Below are 18,900 nucleotides of genomic sequence, written 5' to 3'. Positions count from 1 at the left end.
GACGACCCCCCGCCCCCATCATGTCCCCTCCCTCGTCAGGCCTCCGTTCCCGCCCCGCTGCGGGGTCTGGGGCTCACAACTGCCCTCCTGCTCCACGTCCAGAACATACTTCTTTGCCTGCAAGGCTCTTTTCCGTTTCGTTCCCCTCTGGTAAACCCCTACTCTGCTTGTGAACCACCACTCAAATGTCTTCTTTGCAAGCCCTCCTGTCTGCGCACCATTGCTCCTGCTGGTAAGTTGACCGTCCTCTGCACTGTGCATCGTTCCCGTGCTTACTGCTACCTTGTCTCACACACTCAGAGGGGGCCGTGAGATCCGGCTGCAGAGATTCAAGTCACATTTTGGACATGGAACGCGTAGGAACTGGCAATGGCTTAAATGTAGGGTGACACCGAGACTGCGGGTGACTCCTGGTTTGAGTACATGGAACTGATGACGGCACTACGTGTTGAGATTATTAGCTTTCCTTGCACAGGACATGACCATGACAACGTGTAAACGTCCAAAGTACAGTGGGAACAGGAGCCGTGTGATGCTGAAGGATGCACACGTCTACGCGTGGTGAGATAGTACTTACACCACGTGCAGCCCAGTGGAACTGAACTGTCAGCCATACCTCAGTTTTCAAGCTGCCTTTCAGTGCCCATCCTCCCAAAACACTCGACGGAGATTCTTCAGTGCCTAAAGAAAGCCAAACCATTTACCAATTTAAGAATTTGCTTGCAAAAAAAAAAAAACCAAAAACATGCTGAATCAAAAGGTAACAATGTTGTTCCCTAGCCTGCCGTGACCTCTTCCTCCGCTGTTTTATTTTGCTGTCAGTAGAAAACAACAAAAGGAGGATGTGTGAAAAATCGTGGCTGAAAGGCAGGAGTCGTTTGCTAAGTTTGGGGGTGAAATTGTTTCTCGCTGTTAAGATGGCTGCCCAGAAAGAATAACAGAAGATTATTTCTGGAGACGTGATATTTCCAAATATTTTTCTACAGTGTTCTGCATCAAGTTTGGCCCTAAAAGAAAAAACTCTGGGCCGCTGAGCTATATTCTCAACAAAGAACATGTTTATGAACAGATTCACTTTGCTTGCTTCACCCTGACACAGCAGAGTTGAAAATAAAGTTAGGAAACCGGGAGGCAGACAGAAAGAAAATGGCATTTTCTCTGGTAAGACTCAGTCCTATCCCTGTTGTGATCTTTTCTCTCTCGCCCTCGTCCCTCTGTGACTGTGGCCTCCAGTTCTTTCATCCACCCGCACAGAAGCCTCCAAAGAAAATCCTTCCTTTCTCTAAGAGGATGCGGGCTTTTCCTTGCTAAAATCTCTTCTACTTTTTTTTCTTTCTAACGTTTATTCATTTTTCACAGAGACAGAGCACAAGCGGGAAGGGGCAGAAAGACAGGGAGACACAGAATCCGAAGCGGGCTCCAGGCTCCGAGCTGTCAGCACAGAGCCCGACACGGGGCTCGAACCCACAAACCGTGAGATCATGACCTGAGCTGAAGTCGGCCGCTCAACTGACTGAGCCACCCAGGCGCCCCAAACCTCTTCTATCTTGTTCCTTCAGGGAAACAAAGCAGGGGAGAAAGGAGTAGCAGACTGTAGCAATGGTTAATGCATAAAAAGTTGCAGAACACTTGGGGCGCCTGGGTGGCTCAGTCGGTTGAGTGTCTGACTTCGGCTCAGGTCATGATCTCGTGGCCTGTGGGTTCAAGCCCCTTGTCGAGCTCTGTGCTGACAGCTTGGAACCTGGAGCCTGCTTCGGATTCTGTGTCTCCCTCTCTCTGCCCCTCCCCCACTCATTCTCTGTCCCTCTGTCAAAAATAAACAAAATTGGCAGAACACTCAATTTTCCCAGGCAAAAAGCAATGGAAAAATTTCAAGTCCCTTATTTCAACCCTTGGAACACTTCTTAATGCCCCTTAAGTCCCTATAATGAACAGGACTCAATCTATTGGCCTCAGCTTCCTGAGGCTGTATTTGATGACATCTAAGGGCTGTTGCAGTTTAAAAGTCCAGAACACTCTAATTCACACACCCACAGAAAAGAAGTCGACGTCCCTGACTCCCTCAGGTCTAGCCCACGACGTCCCTTTGAGTTTCCACAGCATCTAAGCGCCTGCCATCAGAGCGTCCCTGCCTACTTAAAATGCAAAGCTGGATTCACAGCTGCTCCCCTTCCCCAAAGCCCAGCACAGTCCTGGCTGGCACAGGGTGTCCCAAGTTGGATGGCACAGTGAATGACTGAGCCTAAAGGTTACCCCTTTGAAAGTTACCAACTGTTTCTACCAACATCTACTCTCTGAGATCTGTCAGGAGGGAACACGTTTCTTTTTGTCTTTCAAATTCCAAACCAGAAGCTCACTTTACCTGAATGAAAAACTCTGTTAAAAAATACTGTGCTCCCCTGATGACAAGTAGCCAGCCGGACTGAACTGACACTCATCGCAAATCTATAGGACGTTAGATGAGGGCTGAATCGTGTTTGTTTTTGCACTATTATCCGCCTTTTATACGATGGAAAACTAAGGCTCGGAAGTAATTTTTTTCTAAAGGGCCCTAAGTACCATGCAAGTTATTTAAACTCTCTGAACCTATTTTCTCATGTGTAAATGGAGTGGTAAGAAAATGCTCACTTCACAGGGCTGTTGTAAGGTAGTGTTCATTTTGACAAAAACCCGAGGCTTCAAGGTTTAGTAGCTTGCAGCAGTCATGCAAATCACACACGGGTGGCTGACCTCCCCTCCCCCAGCTTCCTGCCTCTGCTCTCCTGGCACATGAGAAACGGGTCTAAGGTTTTAAGTTTTTAAACCCATGTTCTGAGCTCAATCTTCCTACTTGAGAAGTTATTTTGTGACATCCTGGAAGCAAACCCACCTTTTGAAAGATGGTTTTAAACATACTCTACGTGCAATCACCTTTGTAAAACGCTAGTATGTGCAATTAGGGAGAGTCTCACCTATATCGTGCAAATTCTCCTCAGGAGGAACAATGACCTTGAGGTCTCTTTCCTCCTGGAATGATTTCCTCATGCCACTGCTGTCTCCTGCTTTCTCACTGGACCCTTGGATTGTCCGTCTGCCGTTGTGGTCACTTGTCACGGTCAAGTCCTGCTCACGTCTTGGAGCCGACGGAGCTACAGCACAGGCAGCTGGAAGGGGCACCCCGTGGGAAGGACCAGTTTCTGACTCTCGGCCATTAACACATTCACTGGTGGTGGTTTTCCCGGGGTCGGCCGGCCCACAGTGCCCAGGAGAGGGCGGCCGCGCTGCAGCGTCTGGGACAGGAGGCACGTTGTCGGCCCTCCCGGCACCGGGACTCACTGCTGGCAAACAGCGGCTCCCGAGGGAGGCCTCCCCGGCCGTCCGCCCCTGTCCATCCTCGGGTGCGCCCGCTCCCCTCTGCTCGCCCCTCCCTGCCCAACAGGTGTCATGCCCTGCCGCGGTGGCCCCCTGGCCCCCCCGCCCTCTCTGAATGGAGCTCGGCCACGTGCTCCTCTCTGCCAAGCCGACAAGGGGCGAAGGGCTCTCGCTCCGTTCTGTCACTGTCGGTGGCACCTCGCAGGGACGGTCCTCGGGGCCCATGGCTCTGGCCCCTGGTGGCGGTGCTGGGTGTGGAGGGCTGTTCGCGGCCATCGGGCTGGGCGTCGGGGCCTCGCCCCGGCTCCTCCTGGCGGCCGAGGGGTCTTTTCTGTCAGCGACGCTGGCGGTCAGCGGGCTCTCCTCGTGCCTGTCGAGGCCGGCAGGAAGCAGCACGCACTCGGCCGTGCTGGTGGAGATGATGGCCGTGTCGCTGGAGTCCTCCGTCCTTGCAGCGGCGGGCCGCTCATCATCCCGTGGGACAGCGCCCCGCATGACCGCCTCGCGGCCTTCGGAGGTGCTTGTGGAAATCATGGCGGTGTCGCCGACCTCCTCCGCCCGCACAGCCGAGGGGTGGCCTTCCTCCCGCGGGGCGGCACTGGACACGGGGCCCTCGCAGTCCTCCCCCGAGCTGGTGGAGATGATGGCACTGCCGTCCTTCTCTTCCAGGGCGGTGGCGGGCCGCGCGCCTGCCACGGAGGCCTCGCGCTCCTCCGCTATGCTGGTGGAGATGAGCGCGCACTCGTCCTTCTCCTCCTTGCTGGTCGAGGCAAGGGGGCTTTCGGCTTGCGTGGGTGCGCTGGGCATGGGCACCTCGAAGTCGTCGGCGCTCGCCGAGCCGGCGCCTTTGGCACTCTCCTCCGCCGCGGCCGCCGGCGGCTGACTTTCGGCACACGCGAGGGTCGTCGCGCTAGAAATCGGCACCTCGAACTCTTCGCCGATGCTCGTGGAAATCATGGCACACTCGTCTTTGTCCTCATTTCTCACGGCAGCCAGCTGGCTCTCACCTGACACCGCACTGGGCATGGGGGCCTCGAATTCTTCCCCGTTTATGCCGGCACCTTCCCGATCTGCCCCACCTCTCAGTGCGCTTGAATGACCCTCCCGTACATCAGCAACTGTGCTTAGCTGAGGGGTGCAATCGTTTGTCGTGCTGGTGGAAATCAGCAAGCCTTTGCCTGGACTTTTGCCCCCAGCTACGCCAGCTGGGTTGGTAATGGTGTCACTGGCTGTAGTGGCCAGAAGGCCATCACACTCTTCATTTTCCCCAGAGGTGATGATTCCTTCGTCTTCCTTCCCACCAGGCGACATGTGCCCAGCTTCACATTGTGGGCCCGCACCCGACCCGAGTGCCTCGTAACTGCCCCCCACCAAGCCAGTGGAAGTAGTGGTGTCGTCCACTTTTTCCTTCCTGGTGAGCAGACTGTCACTGTGATCTGAAGCTGCACTGGTCATGGGAGCCTCGCAACCTCCGAGAACTGGGGCCACGTCACCCTTCCCTGAAGCTGCACTGGTCACGCTGCTTTCCACGACGCCTTTGGCGCTGGAGCAGATCTCCGGATCTTTCATGCCCTTCTCCGCACCGCTCAAGCTGTCAACACTGCTCTCGTTGGCATTGGTGACGGTGGCTCCGGCCTCAGCTCCCACGCACCCTGCCGCAGTACCAATCTGACTGTCCCCTTCTTCGGCACTTCCGCAAATCGATACCCCCTCGCTTTCCTCCTCTGCCCCGGTGCAGGTGGACGCATGCCCAATTTCATTTCCCCTTCCGGTGCTGGTCACCACACCTTCACCTTCCTCGTCCTCCTCTTTTGCACCGGTGCTCGTTACAATGCCTTCGTCGTCACATGGGCCAGCGGCGACCAAAGGCACGTTAGTGGCTTCTTTGGCTACCGTGCTGTCCATTGCGCTCTCTCCATTTTCTTCTGATTCAGAGCTCAGAGCAAAGCCCTCGCTGCCCTCTTCCGAGCCTGTGCAGCTGGCTGGCCCCTCTCCATCTTCTTCTGTTATCCCAGTGCTGGTGACGGCACTCTCACCTTCCGCGCCGTCATTCACAGAAGCGTCTCCGTCCTGGGGGGCGCTGGTTCCTGGTGGCGCGTCATTACCTGCCAGGGCCACAGCTGCGCCTGTAACCACACGCTCCTCCTGTCGCTCTGCGCCTGTGACGGAGCACATGACAAAAGCAGCGCTTCTCCTTTCCGCTCCGGTGCATGTCACGGTCCCCTCGGTTTCTTTTTTGGGGCCCGTTCTCGTCACATTTCTCTGGAACCCATCCACCTCCTCACTGCTTAAGGAGCCCTCCCTTACTTCTGTCCCAGCACTTGTCACCGCGCCATCGCTTTCAACCTCACTGATAAAGGTGACAGTTCTTTCTGCCATTTCCAATGCACTACGTGAAGAGCCGTCACACTTCTCTTCAGAGCCGGCGCTGGTGACAGCATCATCTTTCTCTTCTGTCACCCCACTATTGACATTGTCTTCAATTGTTACTGCGTGAGCAGTCATGGGGTCTGCTGCCCTTTCTTCGGATTCCGCCATAGCACACTCTGCACTCTCTCCCTCCTTGGTGCTTGTGAGGAAGGTTTCACTTTCGGCAAACCCTTCTGTGACAACGCCTCCGCCTTCTTCGGCCGCCGCGAAGACAGTGCATTCGCTGGCTTCTGCCCCGACGTGAAGGGGACTGTTTCCAGAGCAGACACCTGCTACGAAGCCTTCGTCTGCCTCAATGCTCATGCAGGGCACAGCCACCTCACCCTGTCCTGTTTCTGAGGACGTGGTTGTAGCATCCCCCGCCTTTACGGTATTGAAGGGAACACCTTCATCTTTCCCTTCGGAACTAGTGGCAAAAGAAGACTTTTCTGCTCTGCCAGGCCCGGCAGTCACACCCTCAGCATTTCCACTCCTTTGCTGCAAAACTGGGGAAGCGGCATTACATCCAACACTGGTGTCCACCTCGCTGTTTTCAGTCCTTCTTTCAACATCAACTGATGTGTTTTCTATTTCACCTGGGCCACTACTACACTTGAGCACAACTGTCTCGGCAGCTATGTCTGTCCGCGTGCCGAGCACTGGGTCAACAGTGACGCCATGCTTTTTGCCATTTTCTTGCACAGCTCTCACTGTCGGCTTTGAACTGGGCTCTGTGCTTAAGTCACTTTCTTTCCTGGCCACATCCATCAAGCCATCTTCTGCGTTAACACTCTCATTTTCCATCCTCGCGTCAGTTAACTTGCTACCAACAGGCATGTTTACTTGTCCCTGCTTACTGTGCAACATAGTGGGCTGGTAACCTTCTGGAATGTGTCTTTTGCTATCCACGCTTGCTTTTGCTGGTGTATCTACTGTGGAAACTGCCCCACTTTCTTTGCTGTCACCTGTCAAAAGGACTTGTGATTCCCTAGCAGTCAAACTTGTGTTAGGAATACCAGAGCGCTCCACAAGTGAGGGGCTGGCTGGGTCGCCTTCTAAAACAGTCCTCCCATCAACCAAAGGAATTACGTCTGAATCAGGAGACTGTTTTGGAGGCACGACAGTTACTGAACTTAAGGATGGTGAAGGATCTAAATTTGGGGAATGTACACGATCAGCATCTCCTTGGGCAGCATGTTCTTCGGGGGGTCTGGTTGTATTTTTCAAATTCTTTTGTGCCTTGTCATTGTCGGACGGGGCTCGAGGAAACGGTGTAGGACTAGTTTCGGAGTCTGTATTTGTTTCATGAGTTCCCTGGTGAATGGGTTCTTTCTCCCCAGGGTTCAGTTTGGACACAGCACTTTGGATATGCACTTTCTTGGTCAGGGTGCTTTTATGGTCAGCGTGCTTTTCAGAATTACTAACAACTCCTGTTCCACGTCCTGATTTACAGGCTGGAGCTGCTGTTTTTGAGTCTACTGTGGAAGTTCTTAATTCATCCTTTAGAACCGGGACTGCGGTTTTTTGTTTCGTAACATTTTCAGAGTCAACGTCTTGTTGAGAGATAGTATTGCTGTTGTCTTGGGTTTTAGATGCTTCAGACACATTTTCAACAGCTGGCTCGGAATCAATTTCCATTGGCTCTTGTTCAGGCATCGATGTGGTATCACCACTCCTTTTTGGTCTCTGAATGGAGGAACTACTGGTGGTGCCCAAGGTGTTTGCTGATCTTTCTTCTCCTTTGGTCATTTCTTGGGATAAGCTTCCTCTTCGGTTTTCACACAACTTCCTACTCAATTTCTTTTCTATAACCGAACTATTCCCTCTGGCCTTGTCGTGATTACTGTCAACTTCTTTACCATCTTTGTCATCTGATTTATTTTCTTCCCTTTTTCTCACTTCCTTACTGCTATGCTTTAAGCTTCTGCTTTTGTGCCCATCTGATAACTTCCTTTCAGGTCTGGAGGGGCCTGAATCTTTTTCAGCCTTATATTTCTCCTTTGCTAATGGTAACTTGGCTCTGTGACTCGAAGAGTCCTTCTGTACCCCGTGTGAAGAAGCGGCACTGTCCGATACAGCTTCTACACCAGTTTCCTCAGAAGGTTTGTCTTCAACTTTAGACTTTCGCTGTCTATCTGGGTTGATCTCTTCTGCGTTCTTCTCCTTATCTGGTTTTGGAGTGGTCACTTGTTTCGCGACACTTTCTTGTAATTCCGGTTCAACTACTTTTAACTGCTTGCCTTGACTTTTTGGTTTCGACTTTAACAAAAGCTTCTCTTCCAGTAGGCTCTTTGTTCTTCGCTTCTCCTTGTGAACCATCTCTTCTGGTTTCGAATTACTATCTACATTAGTTGGGTCCATATCACACTTGTCCTCTGAATAACTGTCACTTCTTCTCTGCAATGGGATTCCGTGTTGCTTTGAACTCAGAGAATCTTTCTGAACTTTAGAATCACTTGATCTTCTTGATTTGTGTTCTGCCTTAGTTTTCTCGGCTGAAACATGTCTCTCTTTTTTGTTGTTTTCTTTACGAACATTCTCATCTGTTTTTATAATATATTCAGAAACTGGCTTCCCATCTTTGCCTAAAATTGATAATTTCCTCTCATTCTTATGTTTACTTTTTCGTTCAGTTTTATCATCCGAAGACAGTTTTGGTTGTTGACTTTGCTTTTGAGTATTTTCATCCACTTTTAAGCTTTTCTCAGAAGAGTGAAGCTCCGTCTCCTCACTCGCTTTATGCAGACCATCACCTTTATATTTATGTTTCATAGACACTTTGTCTTCTGACAGAGTCTTCTCTTTTTCAGGCTTGTCCTTTGAGGACTTTGCCTCTTTCTTAGGTAGGCTTTTCACATGTGGTGTTTCAGAATCATCTTTCTTTAGATGCTTTTCATTTTTAAGTGTGCTCTTCTGTTTCTGGGGCTCTTCGGTGCCAACCTCTGACCGTTCTGCCTGCCTCTTCCCATCTCTTGCGTCAGCCTCTTCCTGTGCCCCTTCCTCCACGACGGGGGTGGATGTGCGTCTTCTGTGTTCTCTCTCTATCTTGGACTCATTTTTGTTTTCATCAGCTGAATGCAACGACTCGGAAAGTCTCCGGGCAGGTTTACTTGGTTCGCTTTTTGTGTGAACATGCTTCAGGTCCTTTGAAGAGGACACTTTTTCCTTTTCGCCATGCTGTAAAAAAAAAAAAAAAAAAAAAAGGTAAAATATGAGCAATACTAAAATCAAACTTAGCATTTGGGTACCCCTGATATGCTGAGTGCCATCACGTGTTACATGTCACTTAAGCTCACCAGCAGCCTGTGGTAGGTACTGGTGACCCCACTTGGTGCATCGGGAAACCGAAGCTCAGTGGGACTTGATGACCTTGTCCCCAGGCCAACGACTTCAGATGAATTCATTTGCAGTCTAGGGCTCTTCCCACTGCACCGCAGAGATCTGTGCAGAGACCAGCTATCTCTCCTGAGACCTGTCCCTGCATTTGGGAGGCCTCCTTGAACTCCAAACCGTTAAAGCTCACTAACACCCAGCAGCCACTAATAAATATAAGCTGCATGAATGAGAGCTCAATGTTCTTTTCAGTTCCAAAACATGATGAAGACAATTTAAAAATTCTATACTGAAATGAAGGTTTCTTACATTTTAATTTAGGAGCCTGAATGATTTGTGGAAACCTCATGAATTCAGGCTCCTTAAAGGACATTCTAGTTAGGAAGTTTCAAATGCACGCAAAACCTCATTGTAACAGTAACCTTATCACATATCAAGCACGTGTATGTTTATGTATCTGAAGGAAGAAAATGATGGACCAGAGCATCCGACCCTTCCTCCCTGTCCCACAGTATGGCACCGAGTACATTATTAATGTTAGTCAGTGAACGCAGACCACACATACTATAGTCTCATTGACCACTACCTATAATTTCTCATTCAAATAATGAGCTGAAGTTCTCAGAAGGATCTGTGTCTCTGGGTTAGTTTATCACTGCAACTTCTTACAATTTAACACAAAGATTAATGCACTTCTACAGATTCAGGAGTAGGACATAGAAAGATCTTAAAAAAACACTTTAAAGTGAAATTCCTCAAAGAAAGAACTAACAAGGATTTTATCGCCTAATTTTACAGTAAGCTTCAACCAGTTTATATGAACAAAATTTTATGAAGTCATTTTTAAAAGAAATTTATCACAAAATGAAGTTAAATATTTTAAAGTATGCCATTAAAACATCAGGATATTCTTATAAATATGCCTCTAATTTCTGAATAAAGAAATCAAGATTATTTACTGGCTATGAATAAATAATCACTAAATTATTAGTTTTCCCTTGGAAATGTGAAGATAGTTTTGGTATAGGGGTGCTTGGCTGGCTCAGACAGTAGAGTGTGAAACTCCTGATCTCAGGGTCGTGAGAGCGAGCCCTAGGTTGGGCGTGGAGTCTGCTCAAAAAAAAAAAAAAAAAAAAGATAGTTTGGCTATAGAATTATAAATATGGCAGGGTAAATAAGGATCTGAATCCAGTGAAAGCAAAAGTTTATCCCAAGAAAATAATCCAAACGGGGAAAAAATGTATTCATTAAACATACTTTCAGTACTTACATTGGCAGATCTTGGAAGTAATCTAAGTGCTCAACTATAAGGGAATGCTTAAGTTACAGTCTATCTATTCAATACAACCCTATGCAGTCATTAAATATAATAACTAGAAACTTACAAGGTAACATGAAATGAGCAAGAGGGAATGTTAAAATCATTTTGCAAGATTACACCCGCTCTACAAAATTATGTACATTTGTGGAGGAATGTAGGAGAATGAAGTGAATAATCTGCCCTGGAGGAGGGATTTTAGCTACCCTCTTTCTTTTCCATTATCATTACTGGCAATTTTGCTATTGCTAACATAACAAATGAGGGTGGGGGGCTGGGGAATGAGGGAAAGGAAAGTAGAAAAGTAGCTATTACTTGGATAAAAGATCACGTGAATCAATTTGGTCAAAATGAGGAATTCAGGTCATAATAAGATGGGGGTTCAAGAATGCTGAAGGTGATACATTTTTTATCTAACTTGGAAAAGATCAAATGCATTCCAAGTTTTACTCCGAAGGACTGAATGGCCTTTATCTAACAAAAGAACATTTAAAATGGGTTTTATTAATTCAGACACACCTCACTTGTCTTGAGAGTTTCTTTGGAATCTTCTTCAGGTTGCTGTTTCTTTTTAGAATTCTCTTCAACATTCCTAAGTGGGAAGAAAAAGTCATATATGAGCTTAATTTGAATAAACTATAAGAATTTCTCAGTAAGATTAGTTACTGGTTCAGCTACATCCAAGTCTGTGACAAATGTACATAATGCAACTTGACTGTAGCCTATGGCTCATGGGCCTTCAGGCCACTTTCAGAGTCTCTTTGGCTTTCTAATTCTTATAGAATTCACTATGACAATGCAATGACAGATAAGCATTTGGTTCAGCCCTCTGGTTTACAGGGAGAAGCATGAGACACTGTTGAAGGGAATGCCTAGCAAGACTAGAAAATGGATGCAGTCACTATAAATAAGTGGTTAAGTGGCTACTGTAGGGATACTTCCTGAGTATTCTAGAGGGTCCATAAACTCTAAAATTCTCAAAACAACTGTATGTTTATACACATGCATTTTTCTGGGGAGATCCAAAACTGCCATCAGATTATGAAAAAGTTCCGGGCCCCCCTCTCCCAAAAACATTAAAACACACTATTTTACATTAGAGATACTAACACAAGGAATGAGGATATAAAGAGTTCTGAACCCCCATGGTTCTCATAAATGTGCAACAATAACACACACTTTCAAGGTAAGGTTCTTTACTGTCACTGCCAATGCCTCCCTTCTGAAAGTATGCCAGGGGAAAGTTATAATGGGAGCACTACCAGATACAACATGTACCTTGAATCTTTCTTTCTTCTTTTGCTTAAGGCTACCTTTTTCTCTAATACTTTCCGCTCTTTAAGGACTTCTTTAATTCTGGGGGTTTTCAGTTCCAAAGTCTTTGTTGATGATTCTTCTAAGTCCACACTATTTTTGCCTAGGAAAGAAGCAATATCAATAAGTTGTACTTTAGAATGGAATTTATAAACAGTGTAATATTTATTTTTCATTGAGAATTTCTGATCAATGTAAAAGTGCTGAATGGCTTTAATATCCTTAAGTTGTACTAGAAGAAAAGTAATATTTTAGATGGACAAGTCTTAGCTTTTTTATTTCAAATGCTTATGTGTGTGTATTTTTTTTTTTTTTTGTATGCTACATAGGATCAGTGCCCAGAGAAAGTTCAATTTCATTCAATGAAATATTCCAGATAAATGTTTGACACTTTAGTAAACAAAAAAGCACAGATTAATTCCACTAATATCACCAGCAAGGCTTGATTACTCACATGCAAACAATCCATTTTCCAGTGATAATTCATTCCACAATGGCTAGAAAATAAATTGCTAATGAGAGCTGTATAAGCTGGTACCTGACAGAATGTATAACTTAGATACAGCAATATAATTTAAAAAGTGATACATCAGAATAAAAAAAAAAACCTTCCATATTTAAGAATAACTTTAATACAACAGCTTTATTGAGATGCAATTTAGATCATTTTAAATCATCTCATAAGTAATATGAATATCTAGAAAATAATGGAGTATACAAGATACATTAAAATATTAAAGTTAACACCTCCTATACCTTGACTCTTAGCTTTTGAAGACTTTGTCTTTTCTGCCTTCTGCTTTCGTTTTTCTTCAAGTTTCTCTCTATTAATTTGCCTTCTTAAAAGCCTCTCTTCTTTTTCTTTAGCCTAAAACCACAAAATATTCACAATTATCCTGACCAACTATTAGGCAAAAGCAAAAACAATGAAAACAAGTATGTTTACCCTTCAAATATTCTTACAAAATAATGGGCTTTGCAAAGGTGCATACACATTATATAATTTGGAAGCTACCAGAAGAGACAGATCAGAAAATTTTCCATTACTCTTTCAGATTGCCATTAGTTTAAGGAATAGGAAAGGTATCATTTTGGGAAATGGTGGTTTAACAAACCAGTTACTTCAATTAAAAGGCTGGCTGTGAAAATATATATGAACATCAATGTACATATGTACACAGGCAAATCTCCTGTGTACAATAATTTTTAAATTCTTCTTTTTTTTTTTTTAATTTTTTTAGCGTTTTTATTTATTTTTGAGACAGGGAGAGACAGAGCATGAACAGGGGAGGGTCAGAGAGAGTGAGACACAGAATCCGAAACAGGCTCCAGGCTCTGAGCTGTCAGCACAGAGCCCGACGTGGGGCTCGAACACACAGACCGCGAGATCATGACCTGAGCCGAAGTTGGCCGCTTAACCGACTGAGCCACCCAGGCGCCCCATTTTTAAATTATTCTTAAAAAAAATTTTTTTTAAACATTCATTTACTTTTTGAGAGACAGTGAGCGGGGAAGAGGCAGAGGGAGAGGGAGTCACAGATTCCAAAGCAGGCTCCAGGCTCTGAGCTGTCAGCATAGAGTCCGACGCGGGGCTTTAACTCAAAAACTGTAAGATCACGACCTGAGCCGAAGTCAGACGCTTAACTGACTGAGCCACCTGGGCACCTCAAATTTTTAAATTATTCTTAAAGGAGAAACTGAAGTGCAGATTCAAGAGACAGGCTAGTTCTACAACAAATATGACTTGTGGGTTATGCTCTTGGGACCCAGGTTTTGGACATGGGACTTTCTGCTATCCTATGTTAAAAAATCAAGGGGCGCCTGGGTGGCTCAGTCGGCTGAGCATCCGACTTTGGCTCAGGTCATGATCTCATGGCTTTTGGGTTTGAGCCCCACATCAGGCTCTGTGTGGACAGCTCAGAGCCTGGAGCCTGCTTCAGATTCTGTGTCTCTCTCTCTCACTCTGCCCCTCCCTCGCTCATGATGTGTCTTTCTCTCTGTCAAGTATTTAAAAAAAAAAAAAAAAAAAAAAAAAAAAAAAAAGAAATAAAATAAAATAATATAAAAAAACAAGAATCTGGTCATCGTGGGTTACACCCCCCACCCTTTTCCAGCCAGAACTCCAAGTCTTAGAGGGCCAAAACCCTAAGTATTGGTATAACCTCTGATGAAGCAAACTTCTCAGAGACAAGCAACTATCAGCATTTCCACCTCCTTCAAATGACCATCGTAGGTAACAGCATTTCCTCGCTCTAAGATGTGCAGCTCCATATTTTAATGTTTCTAAAACCATAAGTCATCTTAAAACTGACGTACACCTATGATAAGGTAGCAAATTTTTTTCTCTAAGAAGCTGTTAATCCAATGACACATCTTGTACCTAGGACATTTGTAGACTGCACTTCTCTCTTTTTGAAATAAAAATTTTTTTTTTCAACGTTTATTTATTTTTGGGACAGAGAGAGACAGAGCATGAACGGGGGAGGGGCAGAGAGAGAGGGAGACACAGAATCGGAAACAGGCTCCAGGCTCTGAGCCATCAGCCCAGAGCCCGACGCGGGGCTCGAACTCACGGACAGTGAGATCGTGACCTGGCTGAAGTCGGACGCTTAACCGACTGCGCCACCCAGGCGCCCCGAAATAAAATTTTTTAATGTTTATTTACTTCTAAAAGAGAGAGCGAGCGAGCGCATGAGCGAGGGAGGGGCAGAGAGAGACAGAGACAGAACGTGAAGCAAGCTCCAGACTCCAAGCACAAAGCCTGACATAGGGCTCGAACCCACAAGCAGCGAGATTGTGACCCGAGCTGAAGTCTGACACTTAACCAACTCAACCACCCACCTGCACTTCTCTCTTAATCTTATGTTAATGGCTGCACATCCTATCTTTGTATGGGCTGGATCCACACTTGATTCAAACATTTCCATACTGTGAAACACCTGTTGCCCGGTTTTCACTATTAACCATAATGACACAAACACCTACGCCACACGTTTATGTCTGTTCTGCCTAAATGACAGGCTGCTGAAGGCAGAACCTCCGTGTCATGGTTCTGTCTGCTGCCCAGTACCTTGCACACAGACTAGCCAGGTTTGTCAACCTGATGTGACAGGTTAAAATAGCGACAGATCGAATCTGACTTACAATAGACTGGCGTCGTTGTTCTACGGTAAGTTCATCATCAGAGTCGCTATAATACTTTGAGTAAAGATATGGTTTGTGAACATAAGCATGCCGCACGCTTTTTGCTTTCCCTTCACTGGGGTCGCTGTTTTGAGTTTTTGTTTTGTTCTGCTTGTTCTTCTCCTCATCTGGAAGAAAGCCAACAGAAAGAGGAGTGCTTCTGTGAATTACCAATAAAGTTGACACCATGCTTGATCAACATCAAGCAACAAAAGCAGTTATCGATAGAGTTCAAGTGCATTTGTCAGCCCAATGGAAAATATCAGGATGCAAAAAAAATCAGAAATAAACATTTTTAAAGGCTATCATCCCATCCATATTGAAATTTACTTCTTCCAATGAGCTTCTCACACATAAAGAAGGCAAAAAAAAATTAGACCCTGTCACCATTCAGGGTTCCCTGACAAATACTTAATTCTCATTAGTATGTCAGTAGACTTGGTACGGACGCGGCTTTGCCACTGTAAAACTGAACAAGTTCACTTGAACCCACACTTTAAAGTAGGCTTGAGATTGTTTTTTTTAATTTTGAGATTTTAATGACCACCTGAGAGTCTCTCACTACGCAAGAGGCAAGAGTCAATAATTGGCCCACACCAAGTATGTACTAAAAGCTCTCTACCCTAGGAAGGTGGGTATGTTTCCCACAACACAGCAAGTGAAGTAGAAAACCTGTAAACAAGGTCTTCATTTCTACCACTTAGTAGTCTCCAACCAGTCACCTTCTTACTTCTTGGATCTCAGACATATAAAACCTAGTCCTGCCCATGAAAAAACGTGGAAAGCCCCACAAAAGCACCTAGGATGAGAATTTTAGTCAGGCTTCAGAAAGTGGGGTACACACAGGATGAGTGATATCCATCATACACAGGGCCTACGGAACTGACCTCGCAACGAGGTATGAAAAGCATACCTGATGTTGTTTTCTGGGCTGGTCATTTCGGTTTTAGGGGGATACTAAGGATGCAAACTGGGATGGACTGAAATTAAAAGGTGGAATTAAAAGCTTCTACTTTTTCTCCTCTAGGATTTTCTCTCTAGGTGTCCTATCCAAAAGCCCACGGCAAATTTACAAAATGCTGCTTACAAGTAGTTGCAAATAATATTTGATTTTTAACAAAGGTCGTAAACAGAACTTAATCACGTGATACAGAGTAGCACAAAGTGTTGGTCAGAAGCCCAGACCAGGGTTGAAACTGACACCGGAGCTCAACAGCTGCGTGACCCTAGACAGGACACCTTCTCTTGGTGACTCTCTTTCCTCACCTGGACCTACTTCTCAGGATTGTTGAGGATTACAGGAGCTAGGACACAGAATAGTACACAGTGCCTGGAACACAGTAAGTGCTTAGTAAGGGCTGGGTGAACAACAAACTCTACAGAGAAGTATGGTCTTGCCCGTAGCTTCTGGGAGGTAATCTCTAAGTCTGTGGAATGTCATGTCTGACACGAGTGTTTGTCTGCCTGGGGGTCTTGGGTCAAGCTAAATCAACTCACGGTATGATCTGGGTCAGTAGCTTTGGGCCATGGCATATCAGCTTGACCTCTGGAGGGGCTGGAGATTAAGATCTGACGCTATGTCTCCATGATGGAGCCCCAGTAGAAATTTTGGACATCAAGGTTTCTGTGAGCTTCCCTGGTTGGCGATTAGCCATATACATATTTCTGACATCAATGCCAGGAAGGTAATGCTCTCTGTGACCCCGCAGGGAAAGGGCTTCCGGAAGCTCCGTGGACTCTGGCCTGTGTGCCTCTTCCCTTGGCTGATCTGAATGTGTGTCCCTTCACTGTAATAAACCACAACCATGAACTGTAAAGCTTTCACTGAGTTCTAGGAGTCCTCCTGGAGAATCGTCAAACCTAAGGGTAGGCTTGGAGACCTCAACTTTGCAAATGGTGTCAGAAGTGAGAGCAGCCTTGGGGACTGTGCTCCCCCAACACCACCCATACAAACCCACAGACACCCACACCCACAGCACTGTCATATACACTGTCTCCTCTACATCTTCTAATAAACCTGCAGGATGGAGTTCAAGGATGGAGAACCAAGGCTTGTGGAGTAACTTACCAAGCTTGCTCAGACAGACAACCTCGGAGCTGGGACTCAGAAACACATCTTCCAACTACAAAGTCCCATGCTCTTGCCAGTATACCACACTGTCTTTCACGATATAGCCATGTGAATATACAAACAATGCTCGACAGGAAGCTTCCCAGAGGCGTTATTAAGTAAAATGCTTTACCGTCTGATGTAATCTCTCCTTCTTCCATGCTATCAGACATTACAACTTCCTCCTCGGTGTCTTCTTCAAAAGATGAAAGGTCACTGGTATGGACAGAGCTAACTGTGATGTCTGTAAGTCCATCCACATCAGAATCTATCAAAGAGCAATCTTCGAGGAGGAAATAAAACACAAAGATAAGTCATGTTATAAGAACAAACTCAGCACCCAATTCCTAAATTACATTTAAAATACTCTGCATTAAATACAGGTCAAAAAAATTGCCCTCCCCCCCCCCAACTGACACTCTTTGATCTGTAAACTGTTGTAGATTTTTGCAAGTTTTTATATACCTTCTTTTGTCCCTTCAATGGTTTTAGCTTTATTACTATTCTTTTCTGACGGGAGTTTTGAACACTCTACTTCTTTTTCCTTTGCTTGCTTTTCTTCTTTCGCTTTTTGTAGGTCCTCACTCCTTTTTGGGTGGTCAAACTTCTTTTCCATCTTTTCCTTCTTTTCTTTCTTTCTTTCTCCTTTGTCATTGCTCTCTGGTTTCTTTTCACCTTTGTCCGTTGATTTATTTTTTTGGTCAATGCTTTCCTGTTGAACATCCTTATTTAGCAGAATTGAACTATTACTCTCTTTCGTGTGATTTTTAATTTCCTCAACTGGACAAGGGAGATCATTTAATTCTTCAGACTTGGGGGCTGTTTCCTGTCCTTCCCCTGCAGAGTCGGGTGTAGACTTTTCTTTGTCAGCCATGTCCTCTGAAGTTCTCTCTTTCTCAGTACTAGTGTCAGTGCTGGGCTGAGATGGGAGTTTTTTGGACACTCTCTCACTGGTCTTGGTGTTTGATGTTTCTGTTGAAGCTCTGGCTGCACTAGCTTCTTGGTTAAGAGAAGTTATGGTTTCCAAGATTGACATGGCATCATTGGCTACATTAGCGCTGGGTCCAGGCACTGGGACACCTTTGAGGGAAAGATGAGCGTTAGAAAAAACTTATGCAGAAGGTAAGCCCCTCTGATGAATTGATGCTACAAGATGCTCTCATCTTTATAAGACACGTATGCTGTGCAGACCATTCATATTCTTTTAGACTTTCGGATACCAATGCTAACACCAAGAACATTCTAAATCCTCTACTGTTCTAACACTGTGTCATAGGAAAGGCACCATGCAAATCTGAGAATAGTCTAATTCTCTTCGGTTATATTAATTATTCCCTCAGTTGAAACACACACACATACACACAGCCAACACGTCAGGAAAATGTCTACCATTTTGCATTAATCTCAAAAAGAAATGTTCTATCAGTTGAGGAATGTGATATTTGAAATAAATACAATTTCACTAGAGTAGCCAAGGAACAAAATTGATAATTATATCCCTAGCTTGATACCCAGTTCAAGAAGCAAAGCAAAGGAACTGACCAAGAGTAAAAGCAAAGCACCTTGTGTAATGACGGAAGAGTCTGGTTTCTCATCATCGGGGGCTGTGCTGCCACTTGCTTCCTCTTTGTGGTTTAGGGTGGCCAAAAACTCATGCACAGCTTTCTCCACCTGAGGTCTGAACGTGTGGTTGATCTTTGGATCCACAACCTGAGAAATAATTCGGTCAATACCAGACTCCAACATTCCTGATCTGAAACACAAAATAAGTTTTACAGAAAGGTAAAACACAATTTCATATGATTTACATTAACTGCTTTTAAATAAAATTGTACCTGTCACATATATGTTCAACCTGAAATTACCCAATCCACTCATCTCA

At 45.5% G+C, this 18,900-nt stretch overlaps 1 protein-coding gene across 2 annotated transcripts in view; it reads right to left on the bottom strand.

Annotated features, from left to right (window-relative positions):
- BOD1L1 (biorientation of chromosomes in cell division 1 like 1) overlaps window positions 1–18,900 on the bottom strand; it is a 53,325-nt gene that overhangs the window by 22,875 nt on the left and 11,550 nt on the right. For both annotated transcript variants that reach the window (XM_043572953.1, XM_043572954.1), the window contains exons 3-11: window positions 18,581–18,771; window positions 17,484–18,098; window positions 17,152–17,301; window positions 14,870–15,036; window positions 12,482–12,593; window positions 11,690–11,828; window positions 10,931–11,003; window positions 2,952–8,937; window positions 617–681 (exon numbers count right to left, since the gene is read on the bottom strand). In XM_043572953.1, coding sequence (XP_043428888.1) covers window positions 617–681; window positions 2,952–8,937; window positions 10,931–11,003; window positions 11,690–11,828; window positions 12,482–12,593; window positions 14,870–15,036; window positions 17,152–17,301; window positions 17,484–18,098; window positions 18,581–18,771 — 7,498 coding nt within the window. The remainder of the gene's footprint in view (window positions 1–616; window positions 682–2,951; window positions 8,938–10,930; window positions 11,004–11,689; window positions 11,829–12,481; window positions 12,594–14,869; window positions 15,037–17,151; window positions 17,302–17,483; window positions 18,099–18,580; window positions 18,772–18,900) is intronic.

Source organism: Prionailurus bengalensis, chromosome B1 (genome assembly GCF_016509475.1).
Source record: "Prionailurus bengalensis isolate Pbe53 chromosome B1, Fcat_Pben_1.1_paternal_pri, whole genome shotgun sequence".
Taxonomy (NCBI): Eukaryota; Metazoa; Chordata; class Mammalia; order Carnivora; family Felidae; genus Prionailurus; species Prionailurus bengalensis.
The sequence above is the reverse complement of the archived record's forward strand: the minus strand, read 5'-3'. Positions and strand labels throughout refer to the sequence as shown.